A 23,871-nucleotide genomic window follows, 5' to 3' on the forward strand; every position below is an offset into this window, starting at 1 on the left:
TTTACCACAGGAGTGGTGCCAGTGGCCACCATGGGACCTGTGAAGTTTTGCGCTGGTCAGCCATCAGGCTCAAACAGCAGTGGTCAGTGGTTCAAAGTCCAGCTGTACCAATGGCTAGTTACTAATGGCTGGAGGAATGGGGTGACGGAAACATGACAAAGTCCTGCACCAGCAACAGAACAAATCCGTGCTGGCTGGGTACCCACTGGATGGAAGGCACCAGGAATCCAGGTGGACAACAGAGAAGGCTATCCACATACCAGGCTCTACTAGAAAGCATGTAGCCAGCAGGTCAACAGACGTGATTATTTGTGCTCCTCTATTCAGCTTATGCAGGACCACATCTGGAGCAGCGTCATCTTTGGGCTCCCCATATGAGACAGACAGTGAGGGGACACTAAGATGGTGAGAGGATGGAGCACACGATGCATGACAGAAGATGAGAGCACAGCATTTGTTCAGCCTGGAGAAGGTTAAAGGTGGGGGGAGCCTAACCGCTGTCTTCAGCTACCTAACGGGTGGCTCTAGAGAAGTCAGACAGACTCTTTTCAGACACGTACAGCAAAAGGATGGGAGGCAACAGACAAAAGCTGTAGCAATGGAAATTCTGACTGAAGAAAAAAGAAAAAGATGCAGTGAGGGTGGGTCGAGTATTGGAACGGGTGACCAGAAAGGCTGCAGAATCTCTGTTCTTAGAGATACTCACCTGGACAAGGCCTGAGCAACTGGACCTAACATGTAAGTCAACTGTGCTTTCAGCAGGGGATAAGACTAAATGCCCCCAGCGCTCCTTCCAGCCCAAACGGTTCTAGTCATCTTGAACTTGAGCTTCAGGAGCAGAAACACAGCTTATTACATTCACCTGTTTTCCAAAAAAAAGCCAGAAGCATACAGATTTCTAGGCATGCACACAAATTAAGGGTCAAACCTTCTTTAAGATTTGCTCTAAAACATTAACCTCAAATGAAGAATGCACTGTCTTGAGAGTGTGCATGTGGTTTTTTCCCTTTCCATAAAGTTGCCCTGGAAATCAGAGAGCCCACTTAGCCTGAGTCAACTGACAATTACTCTGAAGGCTTGTATATGAGGCTCTATCAGATCAAAACCTGATCTGATTTCTGGCAGAAATCTAAAATCCTACCATGTTCTCCAGTACTGCTCCTCTGTTACACAAACAGGGAAGTCCTAGGGAAAAAAACTCATTATAAAAAATAGTACATTCCTAAAAACACCTGGACATTGGTTCAAAAAACTCCTGAGTTTTTATGCACATTATACACTCCCATTACCCAAGGCCTGACATAAAAATACTTACGGAATCAGAATCACAATGCATACATCTTTTAAGTCTGAACTTAGATCAGCAGTTATCTATGAAGAAAACAGCAATTTTGCTGCCAAAACCAAAAATTCTGCTTCCTCTCTCCCCTTGTCCCATTGTCAGACCAGTATAACTCAAAATGCTTCTACTTACTAATTCAGACCAAAGAAAAAGATGTGCATACGCTGTTTTAGTAACATTTTATTAAAGTAATTTTTCAGGTTTACCCTCCCCCTCCACATATGTGCAAATTTCTTCTGGCAGTAAGCCACAAACCAATTTTGAGGTGGAAAACAGTTGTAGGAAAAAAAGAGAAAGTCAGAAATTACTTTATAAATGGACACATCTTATAATACATTACAATGCTCCCTTTAGTAGCCAAATGGTTCACAAACATTACACTTTATGTAGTATCACAAATGCACAAAATATGCTTTGCATATGATTGCAAAACCAGCAGCACTCTGGAGCCAAGCACATGGTTTAATATTATAATAATGAGTCTACTTCAGTGTAGTGGATTTTAATAAGACTTTAATAATACTGGTATGAAGCCAAATTACATAATGTCCCAAAATATGAAAAAAAGCTTTTATAGAGAAAATAAAAGCTCATTGAAGTATAACCACATTTAAAAAAAAAAAACCCAACCACCAATGTTATCTAAACAAAGCCATTAGGCATATTTAATTTTAAAAAATCAAATTAGAGAAAAGGAACTCAAATCTATTCCCAGATCTCAAGATAAAATTAAAAAGGATATTATTTTAGGCAACATTTATGAAAATGAAGGTACTACGCCAGCACTGGGAAACAAGCTAACACAATAATTACCTCTTTTGGCACAGATATGGATATGGGCTGACTATCTCCAATTTCTCTGAGGACAAACAATGATTCAGTTACCTTACAGGTTGATTTTAAGACTGAACTATGTTGGATTGTCTAGAAACAGCTTAGACCAATAAAATAATTTCCTTCTACACATGAAAACCAACTCCATGTAAGAGTCCCAAAGGTAAAGAGCCAAATGATTTACTCCCTCAACCTCCTCCAATTCCGGAGTCTTGGGGAAAACAAGAACTTGAAAGCACCTGTAAAGCTTGGTCTGGCACGGACCATTCTCAGAACAACTTCCTCTCTCACCCCTCCCCATGTATGACAGTGTTAGGTAGCAATTAAAAGAAAAATCAGTATTTCATTTGTTGGATAACACATGCAGAATATCACACATTCTTTAAGCTGTGTAACCTTTAAAAATATTAGTGTTATGCTAGTTGGAAGATTAGTATTTGCATGGATAACATTTTTTGTCCTTTATTAGGATCAACTATTTAGATCCACATACCCAATAGAGAGATCAACATATATTAGCATATTCCACTGTACTACTGGTTATAAGTACTACTGTTAAACTGAGTCCAAATCAATGCTGACAGCCTATCAGAGCATGTGGTGATGAATACAGCAAGAATCAGAACAGCTTTCTTTACATACATTATATTGTCTCATCTACATGTCTCTAGACTTTTTAAGCAGTTTTGATAAAGGCATTAAGAAATTTTAAGTAGATTTAGATTCCACATGACAGGATGAAGTGAGGGGGACATTTTATGCCTTGGATTTCTTAGAAGACTACTTTAGCTACAGAAGCCATTAAAAAGTTGCAAGTAACTTCAAGATGAAAGGCATTAGCAGCTTTTTAGAAAAGGATAATCACAGTCTTCTAGAGACTTAATGAGACTTAATTCACAGAAGCTTTTGACTTGGTCTGCTGTTAATTGAATCAAAGTCGATGATGATCTTGTTACACTTTGGCTTGAATTCCCTAAAATAAAGAAAAACACAGATATTAGTTAGTGAGTAGTTAAAACATTTTGCTTGCTTTAGCTCCAGCTAAATTTTTGAAGCAATAAAAAAAAAAATCACCTCCTTGGATTCACATAGTTTTCATCTCTATGGGAGCCAATTATAGTGCACCACACTGAGAGAAACCTGGACAAGAAAGACTAAGACAAAAAAGACACATGGGGTGGGATAGCCTGTACATTCTTCGGCTATCGGAGTTCATAAATTACCCAGCAGTCAAAGGACTTTTAACAACTTAGCTGCAGGTGGTGGCATCATGTTACCAGGGCTGGGATTTTTGTTCATATATATTTATATTTCAAGTATTTCAAATATATATTTACAGATATAGATACACATATATGTATCCATAAAAATATTTTAATATCCTGTATATCGATTGTGTATACACATATATGTATACATATGTATATATCAAAGATATTTGGAATATATTTTGATAAATATTTTGATCACATTTTTCCTGCCAAGTTTTCAAAGAACACTTTCAAACTTTGCCTCAGTATATTAAAATATTTTTTGTGCTAGGGGAATAGATGACATTATGCATCATACTGGGGAAAAACCAAACTAGTTAAGAGGGAGTCATTTTAAAATTGTAACTTTAGAACTGTAAAATCAATACTGCCACAAAATGTTTCCTTTTATTATCATTAGAGCATCTGCTACAGCAATTAGCAAGGAAGATATTTGGGGACTGAGCATATATTTTCCAGTCTACCAGTAAACAAAGGATTATGCAAATGGTGTGGATTTAATGCCTAATTAAGCTCTGCAGTTCAGTTCAAGAGATTCATTAAGTACCACCTACATCCTTAATAATCAATACAAGAATGAATAACAGTCAACACAGAAAAGCACATGCTGCTGACAACGGAAACTCCAAATGCTTTGTCCAGAATAGTAATCTGAAAAGCAAGAAACATTTCTCACCCTGGAGAAGTTACAAGATTTGACTTGCAAGAGAATGATTTATGCTTCTTAGTCAAATAGTCTTAGTAGACTGAAGGACTAAAACTGAATTTCAAGTACTGCTGTGTTTTTTCATGGATGTTTCTTAGTCCAGTAGGTACCTTTCATCCTAAAATTTTATCTGTCAGAATTGTTATGTTTGCAAATTTTTCGAAGCCTTTATATTAATATTGTAAAACTTTTTAGAGTTGCAAAGCCTCCCTGACTGCATAATTAGCCTCACCCACAGCATGTTATTGCTATCAAACTAGCTGTTAAACAGATTGTCTTTAGGTATCCCTGTCAGTGTCTTTAAAAACCCCACTCTTCAAACGTTTTTCAGATTCTCATTACTTTAAGGCAAATATTCCAAGTTTTATCCTTTTCTCACAAGAAAAGCTGACCAAAGACTGGACAGCTACAGGCACCAAGAATTAATCATGGGTGGCTGGTTTGACACCTTCCCAAATCGACTGCAACAAAAAGATACTAAAGTTTCAATAAGGATCAGGTAATCAAAAAAAAAAAAAAATTAACTCAGCCCAACTCATATGATCATAGGGTAATTCAGGTTGTAAGGGACTTCAGGAGGTCATCTAGTCTAATCTCCTTCTCGAAGCAGGGTCAGTGATGACTCTCCAGAGTACAATGTAACAAATAACCATCACATTTGCAATTTCACTTGCAGTCCAGGAATGAAATAAATATTCCAAATGGACCATTTTCTCATACAAACGTTAAGTAATTGAAATTTAACCATATACAAGACAAAAAGAACAGCGCAACAGTCTGTCAATCCAGTATCTTTGGCAGGCATACAGAGCAAGCCATCTACAAACACTACCAAAGAATAAAACGCTGCACGATGCAAAGGAGAAAACCTTTTGCCCTAAATTTGGTCTCTTTCACACCCCATCTTCCTTTCAAAAATAAAAATAAAGTTAATCCAGAGTGCTCTTACCTGTATATAATACCTGCTAAATCAAACATCCGCCGTGCAGCTGTCATTTCTGTAGTGTCATGATATTTGTCAGACATAAAAATAACTTCTTTTATGCCTAAAAAAGGCATACAGAACAAATGTTAGAATTACACTTGGGAAAAAAAAGTAATGTCATATAAAAACTGGTGCACAAAATCATAAAAGGCAGCATTCAACCACATACTCTAGAACTCCTTCGTACACCCCTACTTCCCAAAATACTATAGACTGTACTTGAGAACAAGGCTATGTAAGGTAGAGCTGTTCTGGAAGACAGTTCTTTCCAAAATGCTGGAAAATGTTTTTCTCCACTTTTACCCAAGTTTAACTCAGAAAACCAAAAACTCGCAGGCAAAAACACAAGATAGACAGACTAGAAATAAAGCATTTTTCCAAAAGTAGTTGAAAACTTACCTTCCTACCTCTCTAATATATGTAAAATTCCCCACAAAGAACTTACACCCCAAATCCCATTCCCCTTCCAAATGCATAGCTATAAAAGGATGCTTTTTCCTTTTGTTCTCTGTTTTGTAAATAACTCCCAGCCCCAGGTTCAAATCCTCATAAATGCATGCTGTCTCAAATTGTTGAATGATCTATACCTGAATTACTCAGGCAGGGGAGAAGTGTAAAGGTTGACCCAAGAGCAGTTACAAGCATCTCAGAGCCTATCAAAACCTTACTGTATTTACCAGACAACATAAATATCAATACATTGCAATTTAGTGCTGACCTAAGTGCATAAGGAAAAGGACGAGTGACTACATTGCAAACAAGCAGCCAATCTACCTTGAAGACCATTTGCTTTTGAGTCTGTAAATCAGAGAAATGTAGCACAAACAGAGAATACCATCATCTTTCCCCCTTTCCTCTCTTCATTTCAAACCTTACTGACCAAAACAAAGAAGGATTCTGTTTGCTACTTTCTTCCTAGATTCCCGTGGCCATTAGTGGTGAGAGAAACTCCCCAGAACGGCAAGCCATGCTAGGATTGCAAGACTTTACTCAGTGAGCAAAATATAAGCTACCTTAAAGCAGAGATTTTTACAGAACTGAAGCCTACTGCAGATACGCCTAATCTGAAAAAAGGCGACACATTTAGGCCAGCACACTTGCTGCAGTGGCACAGATTTATAACAATTGTAATGAAAGACATAATTAAAGTAGGATCATAGAAGTCTTATGACATTTATGAGCAAAGATATTTTAAAATCTTCAAATATCTACCATGCATCACATTCAAATTAAAATTTCATGTATATACTCCCAACAGACCTTTTGTCATGCGGAAGTTTATTTCCTTCTGCCCTACTCTATTCAATGTGTCAGAGCACAGTAAAATTGACAGTAATTATATGCAAAGCCTGTGTTGTTCTTTGGCAGCTCTTGGTCTAAGAAGTTACAAACCTAAATTAGGAGCACACTTAGAATCACAAAGATGCAATTAGCACTGGAAAAATTTGGCACCATTCAGATGCAAAAAAACCCCACAAGTAGCATCTTATGAAGTTGACACTGCAATTAATTTAGATCTAACAGCAGCAATTTAACATCAAATACATCCGTGATAAGATACCAACGAGCAGGCAGCACTGCAACCCTGACAAATCAAGCTGGCACTACTCCTTACCTGCCTGGATGATGAGCTTTGCACATTCATTACATGGAAATAAGGCAACATACATGCTGCAGCCTTTCACATCAGCTGAGTTTTTGTTCATGATGGCATTCAATTCGGCATGGCACACTGATTTAAAAAAAAAAAAGAAACAATTCATAATACCGTTCATTAAAATAAATCAGTCAAACTAAAATTAAAGTGTTACAATATAATATATCTGCTTACATCCTTTCAAAGGCAAATAGCTTGCACGCTTGCACAGCTTGTCATAAAGGGCAGAGGAAGAAATAAAAGCAGAAATACCAAGATCAATGAAGGTCAATTGTTCTGACCAGGCTGCCGATTAGTAATGATATCATTAAGCACATTAGCATTGCCATTTGCTAACACCTATTGCAGGCAACAAAGCCGTAGGCTGTGGGCCAAGTAGCTGCAACCACCCTAAGTGAAGCAATATCTCACAGCTTCACAACTCTCTGGAGTATCTAATTGCCAGTATAAAACAGCTCATTTATGTGTTTACATGCACAGATAGGAACAGTCTTATGGTTATAAGAGCGCACTGTGCACTCTTAAAGGCAGGAGAATCGCGAAGTAAAACCGAGCAGCTCTGTCCTCTGGGTCTCGGAACGGCTCAGCGCTGCTGCATGATTCTCTCACCCCAAGAATACACAAGACACACTCAACCATAAAAATGTCCCAGCTTTAATATTAAAGTGAGTTTACTGCTCATTAAAAGGTGCCAGACTTCCCAAGCACGAAAACAAAGTCCTCTATTTCTCCATGGATTTGAGATAGGCCAGGTAGCAACAGACTACCCTGCCTTATTCCACTGTAACACAATAGCTCTTTCTGGACAGATCGCACCTTAGGGTTTAAGTTTTTATGCTGTACACATCAGCAGATTATCTAGTGTGTTACCAACACAGGTGAGAAGAGCACAGTTTCTGTGTCATCCACCATGAACCTCTGAAAAAAACATTAGGATCTCTGCGAGAACTTCCTATTTACTCCTAGGAATGACAGCAAGTTGCATAATTTATATACCTGCCTTCTAAGAAACTGCCTGCTGCCCTGACTTACTTCATAAACAGGTGCTGAAGTGTGGTGTGGGTTTGAGCTCATCTAGAGACCTGCACATGCAGACAACATTAAGAGTTTTTCCACTGCTTGTTTTGAAGATTGGATAAAAAAAAAAAAAAAACCCAACAAACTTTTCCTTTCCCTTGAATACATGGGAAAATTAAAACAGGCAAAGTTAGGAGCACAAGCCCATAGTGTACTTGCTTCTACTATGTACTGACCTCTGTGTGAATGATCTCATTGCACAAACAATAACCGAGCGCAGCACCTTCGACACGCAGGGAATCCTTGCTGAAGGGAAATGTTTTCCGTATGTGCTAAATGTCTACATGGAATTTTCTATATAACAGCTAACGCACTATAAATTTACAGCCTAACTTACAGCACACAAGCTTTCCCATGTAGACAAGTCACAAAGGACCAAACACTTGCTAAAGCTAGCTCAGTGTCGACTCCTACAAGCAGTCCCCAGCATCACCATGACCATGCTGTCCACATACGTTCTCATAAACAGTGAAGCCAGAAAGTAACATAAAAAATAGGAAATTAACAAAAAAACCCCCACCACCCAAGCACCATCACATAAAGGTTTCTACTACTATTATTGTTTCTATTGCACTGTAATTGAGTCACACTGTATTTTAAACATATGCCATTAAGTGCAGAAGATACACAATTATATGAACCTATACATTTAGAAAATCCAGAAAATACATTTAACTCCAAGTGTATTACTGAGTTGCACTAATCTTATGTAGGCTTCGCAATAAACAGTCAGAGAATTATTTTTCTGGGGTTACAGAGGATTGAGTGAAAAAGAGTGATTATTTCCGCAACTGGAACTAGGTTATCTCAACAGGACAGAAACATCACTTTTAAGTTTCTTTGAACAATATACTTATGTCCTAGGCAGCAGTCTAAAATACGGAAGGCCTCCAGAAAGAAGGATGAGGGAATGTTTTCAAAGGCTCACAGAACTAAAAAAAAAACCCTAATTCCTTCAGTAAATATTTTTCCTTTACTAAATATTTTTCCTTCACTAAAACTCAGAAATCTTCAGCCATAAAACCAGACAAGGTTCGTTATTAGTACTGCAACAAGTTTCCTTCCTGCACTGATGAGAAAGAAAGGCTCTTTCTGCAGACTTCTACAAACTTTCAACAACAAACCTCTTCCCAAGCAAAAACAAGTTCAGGCCAAAAATAACTTACAGAAGATAATCAGCTGGAGCGAGGGAAGACAGAAATTTTTCCTCCTGATCATCTTAACATAATCTGAAGTTAAGAACAATTACAACTCTCCAGTGTGGAAAGAAGACACACAGACAGTCATAAGGAAGAAATAGAGACTAATCATTCCAAGGCAAAAAGTAGTGGGGTCTCCAACAAAACCAACAGGCTTTTGTTTCAAAAACAAAAGGAGGTAGGTTTCTCATGCACTCTGTAGCCTGAGTATTTTACTGCACTTACTACAGAAAGCAGTACAAGACTAGAAGTTTGCATTGATTCCAGAAGTCATCTTTTTCCTTCCAATATTTCTTTTTTTTAGTCTACTGGACTATTAAATACAAAACCATTTTGGCTCAGTTGTTAGAACATAGAAGAATATTCTGGGAAACTATCATTACACGTGCCTTTGTTTTATACATTTCCCTAGACATCTGCTACTGGCCCCTGTAAGGGATATTATGCTAGATGGTCCTTAAGAAGGTATAGGCATCAAATATTTTTAGGCTTTGTCCCATCACTCTTCATTCCCTCTATATTCCCCCCTCGCTGGCAGAGAGGCGCTGACTGTTAACCGATTTATAGATAAGACAGTCTATTATCCCCAGATTTTTCTTACAGACCTAACCAGCTGTTTACAGAGCATTAGTGAAAGATAGAAAACAAATCCAGGAGTCCAGAATCCCTCCTGTTAATAACTAAGTAGTTCACATTTGGGGTGTTGTGAAGTTTTCTAACCTGTTAAGAGCTCCTACTAATAGTTACGTATTGTTCTCTCTCAGACAATAAGAAGCTAACTTAAAATAACCTTTCACAGGTGCGCAGTATTCAGAACTCTGAAAACTGTACATTTAAATAGACTAGTAAAACTAAGAATTTTTACAATACCCTATGGGGGGCCCCAGTGTTTTGTTTTTTTAAAAAAATAATATTCACATATAGCCAACATAATATTAAGTCTGCAACACTGGTTTCCATTCTGGAAAAGTGGCTTGAAAAGTATTCTCGAAAGGCTTCATTAGCTGCAGAAATAACCATGCTACAAGAAGTTAGTGTGTGCTGACATTCCCACCACCTGCTACTATATTCACGAGAGGGGGGAACAAAAAAGCAGAGGAATGACTGCTTCATTACTGGTTGTATTAATTGCTAGTGTTTCTATCTTTTCCCATTGCATACTGCTTCATGTTGCATATATGAGGTAGCACTCATCCTTAAGTCCACTTGTAAATAAGAGACCCCTACATCCCCTATTAATGGTCATTTTTCAGGATTAACCACTTAACATGAACATGCTCTTAGTGGGTTGCTGTGCTGGTTTTAGCTGGGATAGAGTTAATTGTCTTCGTAGTAGCTAGCATGGGGCTATGTTTTGGATTTGTGCTGAAAACAGTGTTGATAACACAGGGATGTTTTCGTTACTGCTGAGCAGTGCTTACAGAGAGTCAAGGCCTTTTTTGTTTCTCACACCGCCCCACCAGTGAGTAGGCTGCGGCCGCACAATTTGGGGACACAGCTGGGATACCTGACCCCAGCTGACCAAAGGGATATTCCATACCATATGACGCCATGCTCAGCATATAATGCTGGGGGAAGAAGAAGGAAGGGGGGGACATTCGGTGTTACAGCGCTTTGTCTTCCCAAGTAACCATTACGCATGATGGAGCCCTGCTTTCCTGGAGATGGCTGAACACCTGCCTGCCGATGGGAAGTACTGAACAAACTCCTTGTTTTGCTTTGATTGCGTGCGAGGCTTTTGCTTTACCTGTTAAACTGTCTTTATCTCAACCCACAAGTTTTCTCATTTTTACTCTTCCAACTCTCTCCCCCATCCCACTGGGAGGAAATGAGCAAGCAGCTGTGTGGTGGTTAGTTGCCAGGTGGGGTTAAACCACGACAGTTGCAGAGTCAGAAGTACTCTTCCCACGTACTAAAAGCGTTCTGACTAGCGATTTTATAAGAATGAAGGACTAGTCAAAGTGTTTCTTAATACTGTTTAAAGGCTTACATGCTTGATGAAGAGCTTGGAGTAGGGATCACCAGAACATGTCACTTTTTAAGAAGCAATCAAAGGAGGGGTTGGGGGGAGTGACCTATGTGATCAATTATTAACTGAGCCAGACCAGGAATTTTGAGAAGCTATGCACTAAATATGGTGTTACATTTGAAAATAACACATTTCAATGCATACAGATTGTCACACAGCAAGTCTTGACTTACTTATTTAACACAAGTTTTTATACTGCCAGGTTAACCAACTTGACAAATATTACGGGTTCCCAATACAGATATATGGTAATAGTACAGTGTTCTTCAACATAAACCTGGCACAGAAATGGATACAGGGAGTTCTCTAATTTGGCCCACTTCTCAGTCTTTTGGTAAAATCTCCACCTTTTCTGTTCATCCCTTGTCCATCCCACCTTTGTCCAAGCTCCACCTACCAGTTATCTTTTACTCACTGGACCCCTGACACTGGACACAGCAAGGCTCATGGAAGGGACCGAAATATTATTGAAAGGAATGGGGTCTGGAGTAACAACCACTGGGGACAGTGGTTGATGGATTTGGAATTTGCAGAATGACATCAATCTTTTTTCAGCCTTTGTGAAAGCGTGGGGATGGCTGCTGGTCACTGCATTTAGAGGAAGGCAGGACACTGATGTTGGGCTGACACTGCCCTCAGCCACTCCCGCTGCTCTCTTTCTCGCTCTGCGTGCTGAAGGGATAACAATTGCTGTGGTCAGGGCAGGGAGGCAAGGATAACACCACCAGATTTCATTGGAGTCCTAGCCTCTTCAGACTGCAGTCAGAAAAAGGGAACAGCCCCAGCTGCACTGCTTTCTTCTGTGAAAAAGGAGATCTGGGAACGACTCAGCCCGTTTGTGAACATCACAAGATCTGCCGGGGGCAAAGCAGAGAAGCCCCTCTCAAAACCTGAGAAGCATTAGCTAATCCACCCCATTTCCCAGTTCCTCCCATCCTGCTCCAAGTTTGTTCTACTCTCAGCAGAACACAGGTGTTTCTTAGTGGGCAAGCAGAACGAGAGAAATTATTCTTGGTGTTGCCAAATCTCCAAACTTTCTAGAGATTTGATGTATGACACCAGAATTGGACAGAAATCCATGCAGGACAAGAGAGTGAGCAGCTGTAGGCAGAGACTGTCTCCCATAGATCCCCTTCCCAGCTGAAGCCTCAGCTTTGCACTGCCAATTGGAGAGAGAGCATCACACTTCTTCATAGTGCCTTATCAAGTTTTGTGCTGTCAAAATAACAGCTTCTACAAAAGTAACATTTGCCTGAATATCTTTGAGTGTTCCTCTCTAAAAAATTGACGAAAAGCTCATAATCCTAACACGAGGAAATGTTGATAACAGTTTGTTTCATTTTACACAGCAGGTACTGTTCAATTAGAGCATACTTTTTGCCACAGCACATATTTTATCATATCTGAACCTGTATAAATATTTGTAAGCATATTTACTCAATATTTTCGCTATTGCTCAGAGGTTTCTAAATTTGCCAGTCATTTTAATTTAAAACTCTCTTAATTAGAGACTGGTTGTCAAATGGATGTTCTTAGATTACAGTGGAGACAGAGGGTGTAACAGGAGCACAGCAACTAGCATTAGCGGGAAGACTTGCGTTAATAGGAGAAAAATGTAGTATTTTAAATGATGGGTGAGAGGAAACTGAGCATCATCAAATCCTTGGATTCATCTAACAGAAACAGAGGGCACTCGCTTTTGACTCTGAAAGCCAGAATTTTGTCTAATTATTACGAAGCTTCTGTACACAGTACTGAACACAATGCTTCAGGAAGAGCTTTTAATAACATCTTAGTAAAGCAGATATTCAAAACTGGCCTTCCATTTCTGTCATGTGTGCAGAAACATTGCCGCTCCTGTCACTGACTGGCAGCCTGGAAAAAGCCAGTTCCAACATAGCAACGAAAGCCCGATTTTGTGCTGTGAAAAATGGCATTCTGCAAAACACCCAGTGCCTTCTGACATAACAAGGCTATACTACTAAACTCTTCAAATATACACTACAACTAGAAGGAAAAAAGTTTTAATCTGCTTCAAGACTCTCATAAGGAATGCATAGTATCAAGACAGGTGATCCACATCACTATTCCTGTAACATCCAAATGCCTTGCAAACATTTGCATCGTCTAAGGTAAAGTGAGCACCACCTACCACATTTTGATGCTTTCTTTCAGTAGCAGTTCAGGTTACACTTAGATATGGGTAAATACAGTTTTTTTAACCAAGCACGACCCTGTCTGTAACACTGAGCTGAGCAGAACCCACACTTGAGGGTGCAGGTTAGATATGTACAGTATATTGCAGCAGACATAGATAACTCAGACACTGGTGAATTTCAAGCCGTCAAGTTTCAAGATACAGAAAAATTTAAGAGTGACAGGACTTGTTTAGCCTTACAACAAAAGTTCAGAAGGTTATTGTTATCAGTAAGTGCACAGGGGAAGGGGGGAAAGGAGGAAGGGTTAATCACAGTGAATAAGAAAAGCTAAAAGAACAATGCCAGCATACACAAGAACGTATAAACTAACCACAAATAAATTCAGGATGGAAGTCGGACGTTTTCTAGCCATGAAACAGTGAATCCGATCAGAGCTGTGGGGTCAATGCATCCATCTGTTCTGCTGGAGCTCAATAAATTTATTATAGGATCATCTAGCACACTTCTGCAAAGATAGCCTCTGGGTCCAATCCCCTGCTATGTCTATGCTGCTAAACACAGACAGGGACAGGGACTGACCCTTGGCCCTGAGGCCAACCGGCATAGACTGGCTCGTGTTCATCTTGCTCAGGGCTCCATCAGCATTACACAGCACTTGGCCCTGGGTTTCCTCAAGGCTCCACATCTCAAGAGTCCCACGGCACCACATGCTTATTTTGTATGTCTCAGTTCAAAGTGCATAAAGAAGTGAGATGACTTCTTTGCAGCCCACCAGAGTGGTATTTTCACAGCATGAAACAGAGTATGTCTTGCATATCCCCCAGTATGGCCTGAGGGAGGGAGGAGGGTTAAGCATACCATCTCAGCAGGCTTTGCATTATGGGCCTGTACAGGATGAGAGTTTTCTTGCAGCCTTTTTTCCACCCTGCCCTCCAGAGCAGCCTTTGAGTGAGCCATTCGCAGAGCAATACTCAGGCTTTGTTCTGGAGAAAGCTAGTCAGAGTGCTCCAAAACAGATGGAAGTGAGCTAATGTTTATGCCTAACCTACAACAGTACATAAAACCAGGAGGTCAGTGTTCAGATCCACCCCCAGCCCTTTTCTGTAGCACTGCAGATGCATGAAGTAACTCTAGAAGACATCTTCCAAGTTAGTGTGGTGGTACATTACCATCAGCTTTACCTAATAAGCTACATTGCAGCTCTAGTGATGAAGGTGCCAGCACTCCCATGATAAGCTAATGGAGCACACAGTAACATTATACCGTCTCTGAACAAGCTAGTCAGGAAAAAGCAAGGATAAAAAGTTCAACTTACAAAATGCTGTGATGATTAGCAAAAGCAGAAAGGAAAACATGACAGTTTAATGAGATTTTAGCAGCAATTCTATGTGTCTCTCTGCATCTACCAGAATTTTTTAAAGCAGAAGATTTTTTTTTATATATATACTTGTCTGGTCTGTCAACTGTGCTATCAAGATTAATAAGAAACTGCTAGAGTTTAAATGATCTGTGAATTACAAAATAGGTCGTTTATTCATCACAGCAGACACTTTATGTTACAAAGTTGTGATTTTTTTAATGAGGTGAAGACTAGGATTCTTAGGGGGAAGGGCAGTAGTTAGACCAGCTCCTAGAAATGAACTCATCTCTCCAGGCTGTTAGATTGGTTAGTGCATTTTTTTAAACATCATGTATTAGAAATTTTTACTTTACTCTACATCTTTTGGAGTCAGAGCTAATTAAAAAAAAAAAAATTCTCAGGTCATCTTGTACAAAGATTCCTCACAAATTCATACAGCATTTTTAGCTTAAATTGGTCAGCTTAGATTTGAGTGCCTGGAACACGCTCAGGTCCCAGAGACCACCGACACTGATCTTAGTTCAGAACTGAGACCTTACGGCAGCATAAAGATTCAACCAAAATCAATATTCTGTTTTCAGTACTTTGTATTTAATCAATGGGCTAACATTTGTTTCCTCACCCTGTAAATAAAGAGCAGTCATACCAAGTTGTACCATTATGGTACTCTCATTATATGTAAAACCAGTGCTTCTGTACTTCAGAGTGGAATTAAAATTTGGCAGGAGCTGGCCCTAGTATCAGGAATACATTTCGTATGAAAAATAATATGAAACTATGAAACTGTCTCAAGCTTAATGTTAGAGGCTTTATAATAAATTGTTAAAGTGAACAAGAACAAAGTACTGGGGTTTTAAGAACTCAAATATGAAACTGATGAATTATATGCTGAACCACCGCATATCATCTTTTACTTCAATGCTGTGGGAAACGAGAAAATGTAATGCCAGTTTTTAGAGGGAGCTCTGGGTGAACACAGGGAACGGCAAAACTCACGCAAGTCTAATTTCTGCATCAGACCAATTGTTAGAAGTTACAAGTAAAAAACAGAATTAGGAGGCAGAGATAAATACTGTACACTGGAAAAGAGTCAGCATCTCTTTGCAAAAGCTGAACTCTGGCGCTCATTTCCCCCCACCCATGCAGGGGGAAGGGAGAATTTCTCAGGGCTCTTGTTCAGTTTTGTGATTCTTCCCCCTGCCACTCCTGAGCCCAGGACAGGCCAAGATGCAGCAGAGGATGAAGGAGCTCCTAAAACCCATTTTTCCTGTGCCCATGGCTTCTGCTGCATTCGTCTCACCCTGCAGAGATGCAGCAGGAGCTGGTGTGGAAGTGAAAAGATGAAGAAAGGGGATTTAAGAAAGCATACGCTCCTCCCTTCCTTATCAGTCCTAACCACGGTTCTTCCAAAACATCAGCTATTGCAGGCCAAAAGGCAGCTCTCAACTCCATTTCCACGCCCAGCACTTTGGCATGAAGCCCAAGGCAGCCCAGCAAGTTATCTCCTTGGTTCCTGCAAACCACACCTGGCCCAGAGGAGTAACTGCACAGCCCTGTTGATAGGTGCACCAAGATTCACAGAGGAACTTTCCAAGTAGGCTTGCAGAAGGCCAAACTACGCACGCTGCAAAGATAAAGACAGAATCCAAAGCAGCACTCAGCCACATTTACTATGAAACCGTCCTTGCTCTTCATTCCTTTTGCCTATTTAGTAAATGTGAATCAAATCGGAGGCTGAAATAAACAATGGAAGTCACCTCACCCATAGCAGGGTAGATCCACTGCACCCCAGATGAGGCAAAAATGGCATGGAATGACAGAATGCAATACTTCAAGATAAACAAAATTCAGCTCCTTCATAAATATGTATTGCCTATGCCATCAACACCTGAACACTGGAATTTCCCACAACGACTGGAGTTTACAGTTTTAATACCTGTATTTTAGACCCAATTATTTGCTTTGCATATAGCTGCATATACATGCTCTCCATAATTTCTGTGGAGACGAACACACAGAAGTGTGTTCCTTCAGTACAGGAAGGACATTGAGTTGCTGGAGCATGTCCAGAGAAGGGCAACAAAGATGGTGAAGGGCCGAGAGCACAAGTCTTATGTGGAGCAGCTGAGGGAACTGGGATTGTTTAACCTAGAGAAGAGGAGGCTGAGGGGAGACCTTATCACTCTCTACAACTACCTGAAAGGAGGTTGTAGTGAGGTGGGGGTTGGTCTCTTCTCCCAAGTAGTTAGCGATAAGACAAGAGGAAATGGGCTCAAGCTGTGCCAGGGGAGGTTTAGATTGGATATTAGGAAAAATTTCTTCACGGAAAGGGTAGTCAAGCATTGGAACAGGCTGCCCAGAGAGGTGGTGGAGTCACCATCCCTGGAAGTGTTCAAAAAATGGGTAGACGTGGCACTTTCGGACATGGTTTAGTGGGCATGGTGGTGTTGGGTTGATGACTGGACTGATGATCTTAGAGATCCTTTCCAACCTTAATGATTCCTAGTTTTTACTTTCATTAAAAAATAATCCAGCCACCAAGCTAGGAAATGTGAAATTGCTACTCTACCCTTAATTGGTTTAGTGGTGGACTTTGTAGTGTCAGGTTAATGGTTGGACTGGATGACCTTAAAGGTCTTTTCCAACCTAAACGATTCTATGATTCTATAAGCAGCAATCATCTGCATACACTGTAACTGTGTGCTAATGAGCTGCATTATATTTACAAGTTTTCACTACACAGTCCAAAATGGCTAATCATTTATGAACACACTTCACCAGGAAGTCAGTCCTTCATAAAGATTGTTTTAATTTATTTTCAGAGCTGTGATTTTTATCCTGATGTATCACACATGAGCACATTAACAAAATCAGGTGAGTGGAAGAAAAACTGATTGATATTTTACCAGCTGAACTTTCACATATACAGACATCACAAGTCTGACCTGTCAACCACAAGAAGCCTTACCGTAAGGATATTTTGTGTCTAGCCTATGTGCTGCCGTCCTTGTCCAGGGTAGTACATCATCACTGCAGCCATTAGGCATCCCATTGTATCCAATTCCAACAATCTTGTTTTCTGAATTTACAATGCAGGCACCAACCTAAATAAAATCAGATTTATATAGTACCAATGGCATGCAAAACAATGTATCGACAACGTATCAATGAGACCTGAAAAATTAGTCCTACAATTTTCATTTAAGAGATACAAGCTTCACTTTATATTAAGTCACACCATCTAGTGAGCAAGGCTACAATTGTACCTAACTGGCGGAGCTTTAAAATAAACCAGGGCAGTGCAACCCTGCTACCCCTCTGCTCATGCAGTCTTCATCCCAGCCTGCCAACATTGTTCCTTGTCCAAATATGAAGTGAACCTAGTTCAGGAAGCAGAACTGGCACTGAACTAACCCTGTTAAACAGAAGTTTTCTGTCAGTTCAACTCCCCAAACTAGTGTTTCCAGCAGCAGCATGAGCAGCAGCAGCAAAAGAGAAGGTGTGGAAGATGGAACAGAAATGCAGTAGTGTTGACCAAGGCAGAGATAGGCTCACAAATCTTTGTGGCTTGTTTATGCAAAGGTGCACCAAAGTACCAGACTTTTTAACTCCCACCCTTCATTACTTAAATCCAAGCCTGCACTGCACAGCGACCCTTCTTATAGAATGATGAAGTGTCCCCTTTTTATGCTTTCTGTCCATATTTTAGATTTATTGAAAGGGCAAAAGGACTGATTTTAATTCACACAATGTGTTTATCAACCAGCTCTTGGGTAACAAAAATTTATCCCTAAAAGTGAATAACCTTCAGAGAACTACGAGCCATAATGTAGAGAAGCCAGAGGGTAATTGAGCAGACTGTTAATATGCATTTTATTCCATGGCTTTGGAGCTGGGATTTGCTTCCTGAACTTTTTCACACAAAGGAAGCCTAACAGGAAGACTGGGTCCTGCAGAACAGCATGTTTCAGGACATGTATCAATCACCTCACACCAATATTCAAGAGGCACATGAAAGCAGCAAAGAATGGGGACAGACTGAAGCAGAGGCAGAAGGGGAACCTGAGGGAGGCACCAAACTAGAATAAAACTCCAGTCAACCCAAGAACAAACAAAACTTTTATACTCTTACAGGTGAGGAAAAGGAACTTGTAAAATGCTGTGTCTTAAAAAATTACAATGTAAAACTTTCAGTACTTATATCCTCCTCTAACAGTAACTATATTTACTGGAAAAAGGAGAGAAAATGCATGTGTTATTTTAACCTCTAGATGAAAAGAAGATTTACAAAACTCCAAGCTGCAAATGTACACACAGAATTATACACATAAGGTCAAGCCCAGTAAGAGAATTTCTGTAACAAAAGGTGCTGACCGTATTAAAAAATGAATAGCTACATACTGAAATAACTTTTAATAAGAAATCTTTGAAAGTGCTACATGTGCATCTGATGCAATGTGCAATATAGATTAGGTTATCTTATTCTTATACGTTGCCTTCTTACCTGAGAACTTGGATCCTTGCTTCTTTGTGCTGACAAAAAAGCTACTGCCATAAAATATTCAGGCCATTCCAAATAATCCTCTCGTTTTTTGCAGGATGCTTCACTGCCGAAACTATAGTTCATGGAAAAAAAAAAAGCCACCAGGAAGGAACACACAGCTAGACTTATTACAGATTGTATTCTGTTAATATGCACAAGTTTAAAGTAACCAGGATCAGAATCTGGCTAAGAAGACCGCACGTTCACTAATATTTTAACAAGAAAACCATCAGTGTTATGTGCTTTCCAGGAACTTATATATGCAACATTTCCTTTCAGGGGAAAGGCACCCAAGTGAGGTTGCAAGTTCCAGTTTTAGATAAGAAGGCTGAGCTATTCAGAGCACTGAGCTATTCAAAGACAGAGCAATTTATCCTTTATAGATAACACCTTGTATATTTCTAAGATTCAGGTATATCATGTACTGGCATTCTTTTCACCCAAACAACATAATCTTTTTTATGATGACTGTGCTAACTGCAAGCCTCTAATCTAAGCTATTTTATACTTCTGCCTACGACAAGCGCTCGCTAGGTTTCTATTTGGTAGCTTCCTGTGCAGTCACTCATTTCTGCCTGCAGTTATTGCCACGAGTTTGCCTCTCATTACAACACTTACCAGCAAATATCTGAGGCTGTAAGCCATTCTGATAGTCCCCTGCTAAGAGATTATGTCCTATGAAAGCCTTCTAAAAACTGAGAGGAGATTGGTTCAAGAACTTTTCCCTTAGATATGATATATATAAGTGGCACAAAAGGTCACTTCCTTCCCCGCACTGGGGGATTTATTTGGGGGAAGGAGGGAGGAAAAAAAAGTGATGCATCATTTTCTCTTGCCTGTTTATGGCTGAAAGACTGCTTGCACAGTGTTAAGACACAACAGGAGAACTTCTGTGCTTTTCAGCTCAAAGAGAGGAAAGACAGACATCTCCCTCCCCCCCCCCCCCCCCCCCCCCCCATATTTAAGCTTTGCAAATGTCAAGGAAAAGATCAAATTATCAAATTAAAAGAAATTTCCCCAAACTCTACACTTGAAAACCAGAACAATGGAACATCTCAAATACAATAATTATCCTATGAAAATACAAGGGGCACAGTACTTTTCTTCTTGGGCTCCTCTTACCGAGGACTACAGCTTAAGACCGATAGCCTCCTAGCAATGTACAGCCACGCAGAAAAATACATCATAGGTAACTGCAAGCAGCAAAACATCTCCTAGCAACTCTAGTACTAGCACTTTCTGAAGACAAACAAACATTACAAAACAAGTATTTTGTTAATTATTATTTTTATAACCAAAACCATAAAATAGCATGTATTAGAGGACTGCAGTTAGCTTGTCATAAAAAGGTTATGCTATCTGAGTGAAGACAATGCCAGCACATGATAAAATTGTACTTTAGAAACCTACAGGGTGCTGTTTACCAAAGATAAATTGTTGCATTTGAATAGTTCATATATGGCACATTACAAGTTAGCAATTTTGGCTTGTTCTTGGGATGAGCGAGGATCATCTTTAAGGACATCGTCTCAATGTAAGGAGGGAGAAGCATATACTCTTGGTGTAACCAGCATACCTCTCTCACCCTTTGACAACATTGTGAATAGTGCCCAGAACTGTCAACTGTCAAAGCAAACACAAAAATCAAGTATGTGATTCTGAGAGTGCCCAAACTGCCTGGAGTCATCATAACTAAAAGGTTGGGGCTGTATCCTGCTAACAAAGAAAAGTGTTCAGAGAAGTATTCAGAGAAGCTCACAGCAGAAAGAAGAAACTAAAGACATGCCCTCACCCCTCTCCATGCCAAACTGAGCTTTGACAGGTTAACTGAAATGCAAGAAAGTGCTTCAGCTAATTTGATTATTTAAAATATCTCACAAAAGCAGATTTACAAAATCCAAAACACCATCAGACTTTAAATGATCAGTTTGATACATTCCCGACTACGTGACATTTGCAGTGATGTCTTCAGAGAGGCACACAACACACAATGCAGAACTATGCCGAATAAAACATTCTGGGGAAAGGGCTCCAGAAAGACAACAGTAGTCTGAACTAAGAGATCGTGAGACCTCTTTTTGTTAAATTATTCCCTAGCAACCCTATTTATTCAAAACACAACAAAAGCTACTATTTACTTTTCTCATAAACACAGAACTGTATGTAAGTGGAGGTCCCTCTGAGTACCAACTTCATAAAGAGAGGAGCCTATCTGAAAAATGAGCAGAGAGGAGAACATCTGAAAAATAAGCAGAAGGCTTACATCAAAGAGAACATTAAAAAAAAAAAACCTTACTCAATTATTTCTACTTAACACCACCATGTTTGGAGAGATAATTCCCTCAACTCAATGCACATGAACACAAGAGTGTGAAATGGGTATAAAACACTTAATTTCTGATTGAGCAGAAGCCAAGGGCTTGGCTAGCAGTCAAGCACACACAGGAAAATTAAGTTTATGGATTTGGGGCAGCTGATCATTTTCCTCACGCTCATTTGTAAGTTCTAGAATTGCATGAATGAAAGCTACTCTAGAAAATAGCTGTAAAATAAGCAATTAAGGCTTATCCTTGTGGTGACTCATAAGAGCTTATGAATAAAAATAATGGGAACTGAAAGCCATGAAGATAACACTGCTCAAGAAGAAAGGGGAAAAAATATCCTTAATTCTAGAGCAATTAGTAGCCTGTAGAAAAGTCTGCATAAACAGTATTTCAAAGGCAAATAGAGAAAAAGATTCTGCAATTAGACGACAGTGCCTCTCTTCTCAGTTCTCTTTCACCCATCTAGGCTTCAAGTAAGCTGTAACACCATCTGAAAAAGGAAATTTCATTCTGCTACTAAAAAAAGGTCTGTCTTCATGAAAAATTTAGTTGAGAATCGTAAAACAGAATACATCACCTCAAATCTTTCATAGGACAATTCTGATGGTCAATTACACAACAATATAGGACAACTGGAAAACTGGTGGGTATCAGACTTTTTCCCCTTCTCCCCCTTTTTTAAGTTTTTCCTCTGCTTTCTTATCTTTGTGCATTATGTTCCAACTGTATTGTAGTAGGTTTTTTTTCCCCAGTATCGTATGTTACTGAAGATCAACTATCAGTATTTTGTCACTCAACTCACAGAATTTAACGTAAAAAAAGAGATAAAGCATGTATTAAAAATAAAGATTAAACATATTCAGCAATGCTTGTGCTCCCCAGAAGCTGAACAGGATATGCGTTCTCGATGACTTTCAATACTAGCTGCTTCTTTAAGTCTCGTAATTTTGTTTATGATCGCTATTATATCAAATGAACGTGGCACTTCCTCTCCTTGAAGCTTGCCATGTTTCCCCACATATAGGTACTGACATATGGTCATTACCTATTCCTCACTGGGAGGTAAGGTTTTGAGAGAGAGATGGAGAGAAAAATCAACTTTTCTAACAGAAAAGCGATAGTCTGCATTGAAAATTAACTACATTCAAATTTTTTCCTGAGAGATAACCCACCAAACCTGTAAATATAAACACTTCGTAGAAATACTGAGCCCCAGTTGAGCAGCACAAGAATATTTCCCTTCGTTGAACGCATTTTGCTTTTACAGCGTCACTTCTTTGACTTTAATTCAGTGCGTATTGGTCATGCCGGCCAGGAAAGAATGAAGACAAGATACCCGACCCGCTTTTTCCTATCCCAATGATCACCAAAAAAAATCAATCAAGCAGGCCATACCCTCACGACAGGGCCTTCAGAGGCTTCAAGAAACACCTCCCCGCGGGGTCGCGGCGTTTCCCTCCGCACGGCCACGGCCAGGGCCAGGGCCAGGGCCGGCGGTGCCCGGGCCCCCGCCGCGCCCCCGCCACGGGCCCGCGGCCCCTCCGCACAGCCCGGCCCCCACGGGGAGCGCCCAGCTGCCTTCCCCGTTCTACCCTGCCCCGCTTAGAGCCCCCCAGCCAGGGCCGGGCCCGCTGCGCGGCGGCCGGAGGACACCCCCCTCCCCGAAGGCAGCCGGGCGCTGGCCCCGGCGCCCGCCGCCGCTCTCCCCCCTCAGACGCCGGCCGCGTGGCGCAGGCCGCGGCGGGCAGCACCGCGGGCCCGCCGGCGTGGCTGCCCGGCCCCCCGCCATCAGGGCTTAAACCCGCAGGCGGGAGCGGCCCGGCCGAGGGGGGAGAACGTGCGGTCAGTCAGGGCTGCGAGGGGGAGCGCGGTGCTACGTGGAAGAGGCGACCGCCGGCTGACGGAGGGGAAGAGCTTGGAGACGGCACCGCGCGGGGCCCCCCCTCGCACCCGCGGCCCCTCCACGCCACTGATCCGCCTCGGCGCAGCCCTCGGCGGCAGGGAGGCGAGCCCCGGCGCGGCCGGGCCCGGGCAGCGTACCCGTTAACGTGGCGGCTGGCCTGCTGGCCGCTCATCCCGGCGCGGCACCGATCTCTTTCGCCGCTTGGCGCCAACGCGGGAGCGGGCGGGGAAAGGGGCGGGCGGCGGGGAGGAGCAGGGCGGCGGGGGCCGGGGCGGGGTGGGGGGGGGGGTGGCCGCCATGTCGCGCCGCGGCCCCGGGCTGAGGGCGGGCGCGGGGAGCCCGGCGGCCCCCAGGCCCCGACAGGCGGGGGCGGGGTGGCGGTGGCGGTGGCGGTGGGCTCGTGTTTTAATTCTCTGCAGTGCCCGAGAACTGAGCCCCTGCGCGTCCGTGAGCCTCCGCGGTGCTGTAAACGAGTTACCTGA

General features: G+C 41.2%; 1 protein-coding gene across 1 annotated transcript; it reads right to left on the reverse strand.

Moving 5' to 3' along the window:
- Nucleotides 1-3,070: 3,070 nt before the first annotated feature.
- DCTD (dCMP deaminase) lies at nucleotides 3,071-23,561 on the reverse strand. The gene is made up of 6 exons (XM_075709654.1): nucleotides 23,527-23,561; nucleotides 19,124-19,235; nucleotides 17,588-17,723; nucleotides 6,754-6,870; nucleotides 5,103-5,199; nucleotides 3,071-3,149 (listed from the first exon to the last, which is right to left on the reverse strand). The coding sequence occupies exons 1-6, from the start codon at nucleotides 23,559-23,561 to the stop codon at nucleotides 3,071-3,073; spliced, it is 576 nt and encodes a 191-aa protein (XP_075565769.1).
- Nucleotides 23,562-23,871: the final 310 nt, after the last annotated feature.

Source organism: Pelecanus crispus, chromosome 4, assembly GCF_030463565.1.
Source record: "Pelecanus crispus isolate bPelCri1 chromosome 4, bPelCri1.pri, whole genome shotgun sequence".
NCBI lineage: Eukaryota > Metazoa > Chordata > Aves > Pelecaniformes > Pelecanidae > Pelecanus > Pelecanus crispus.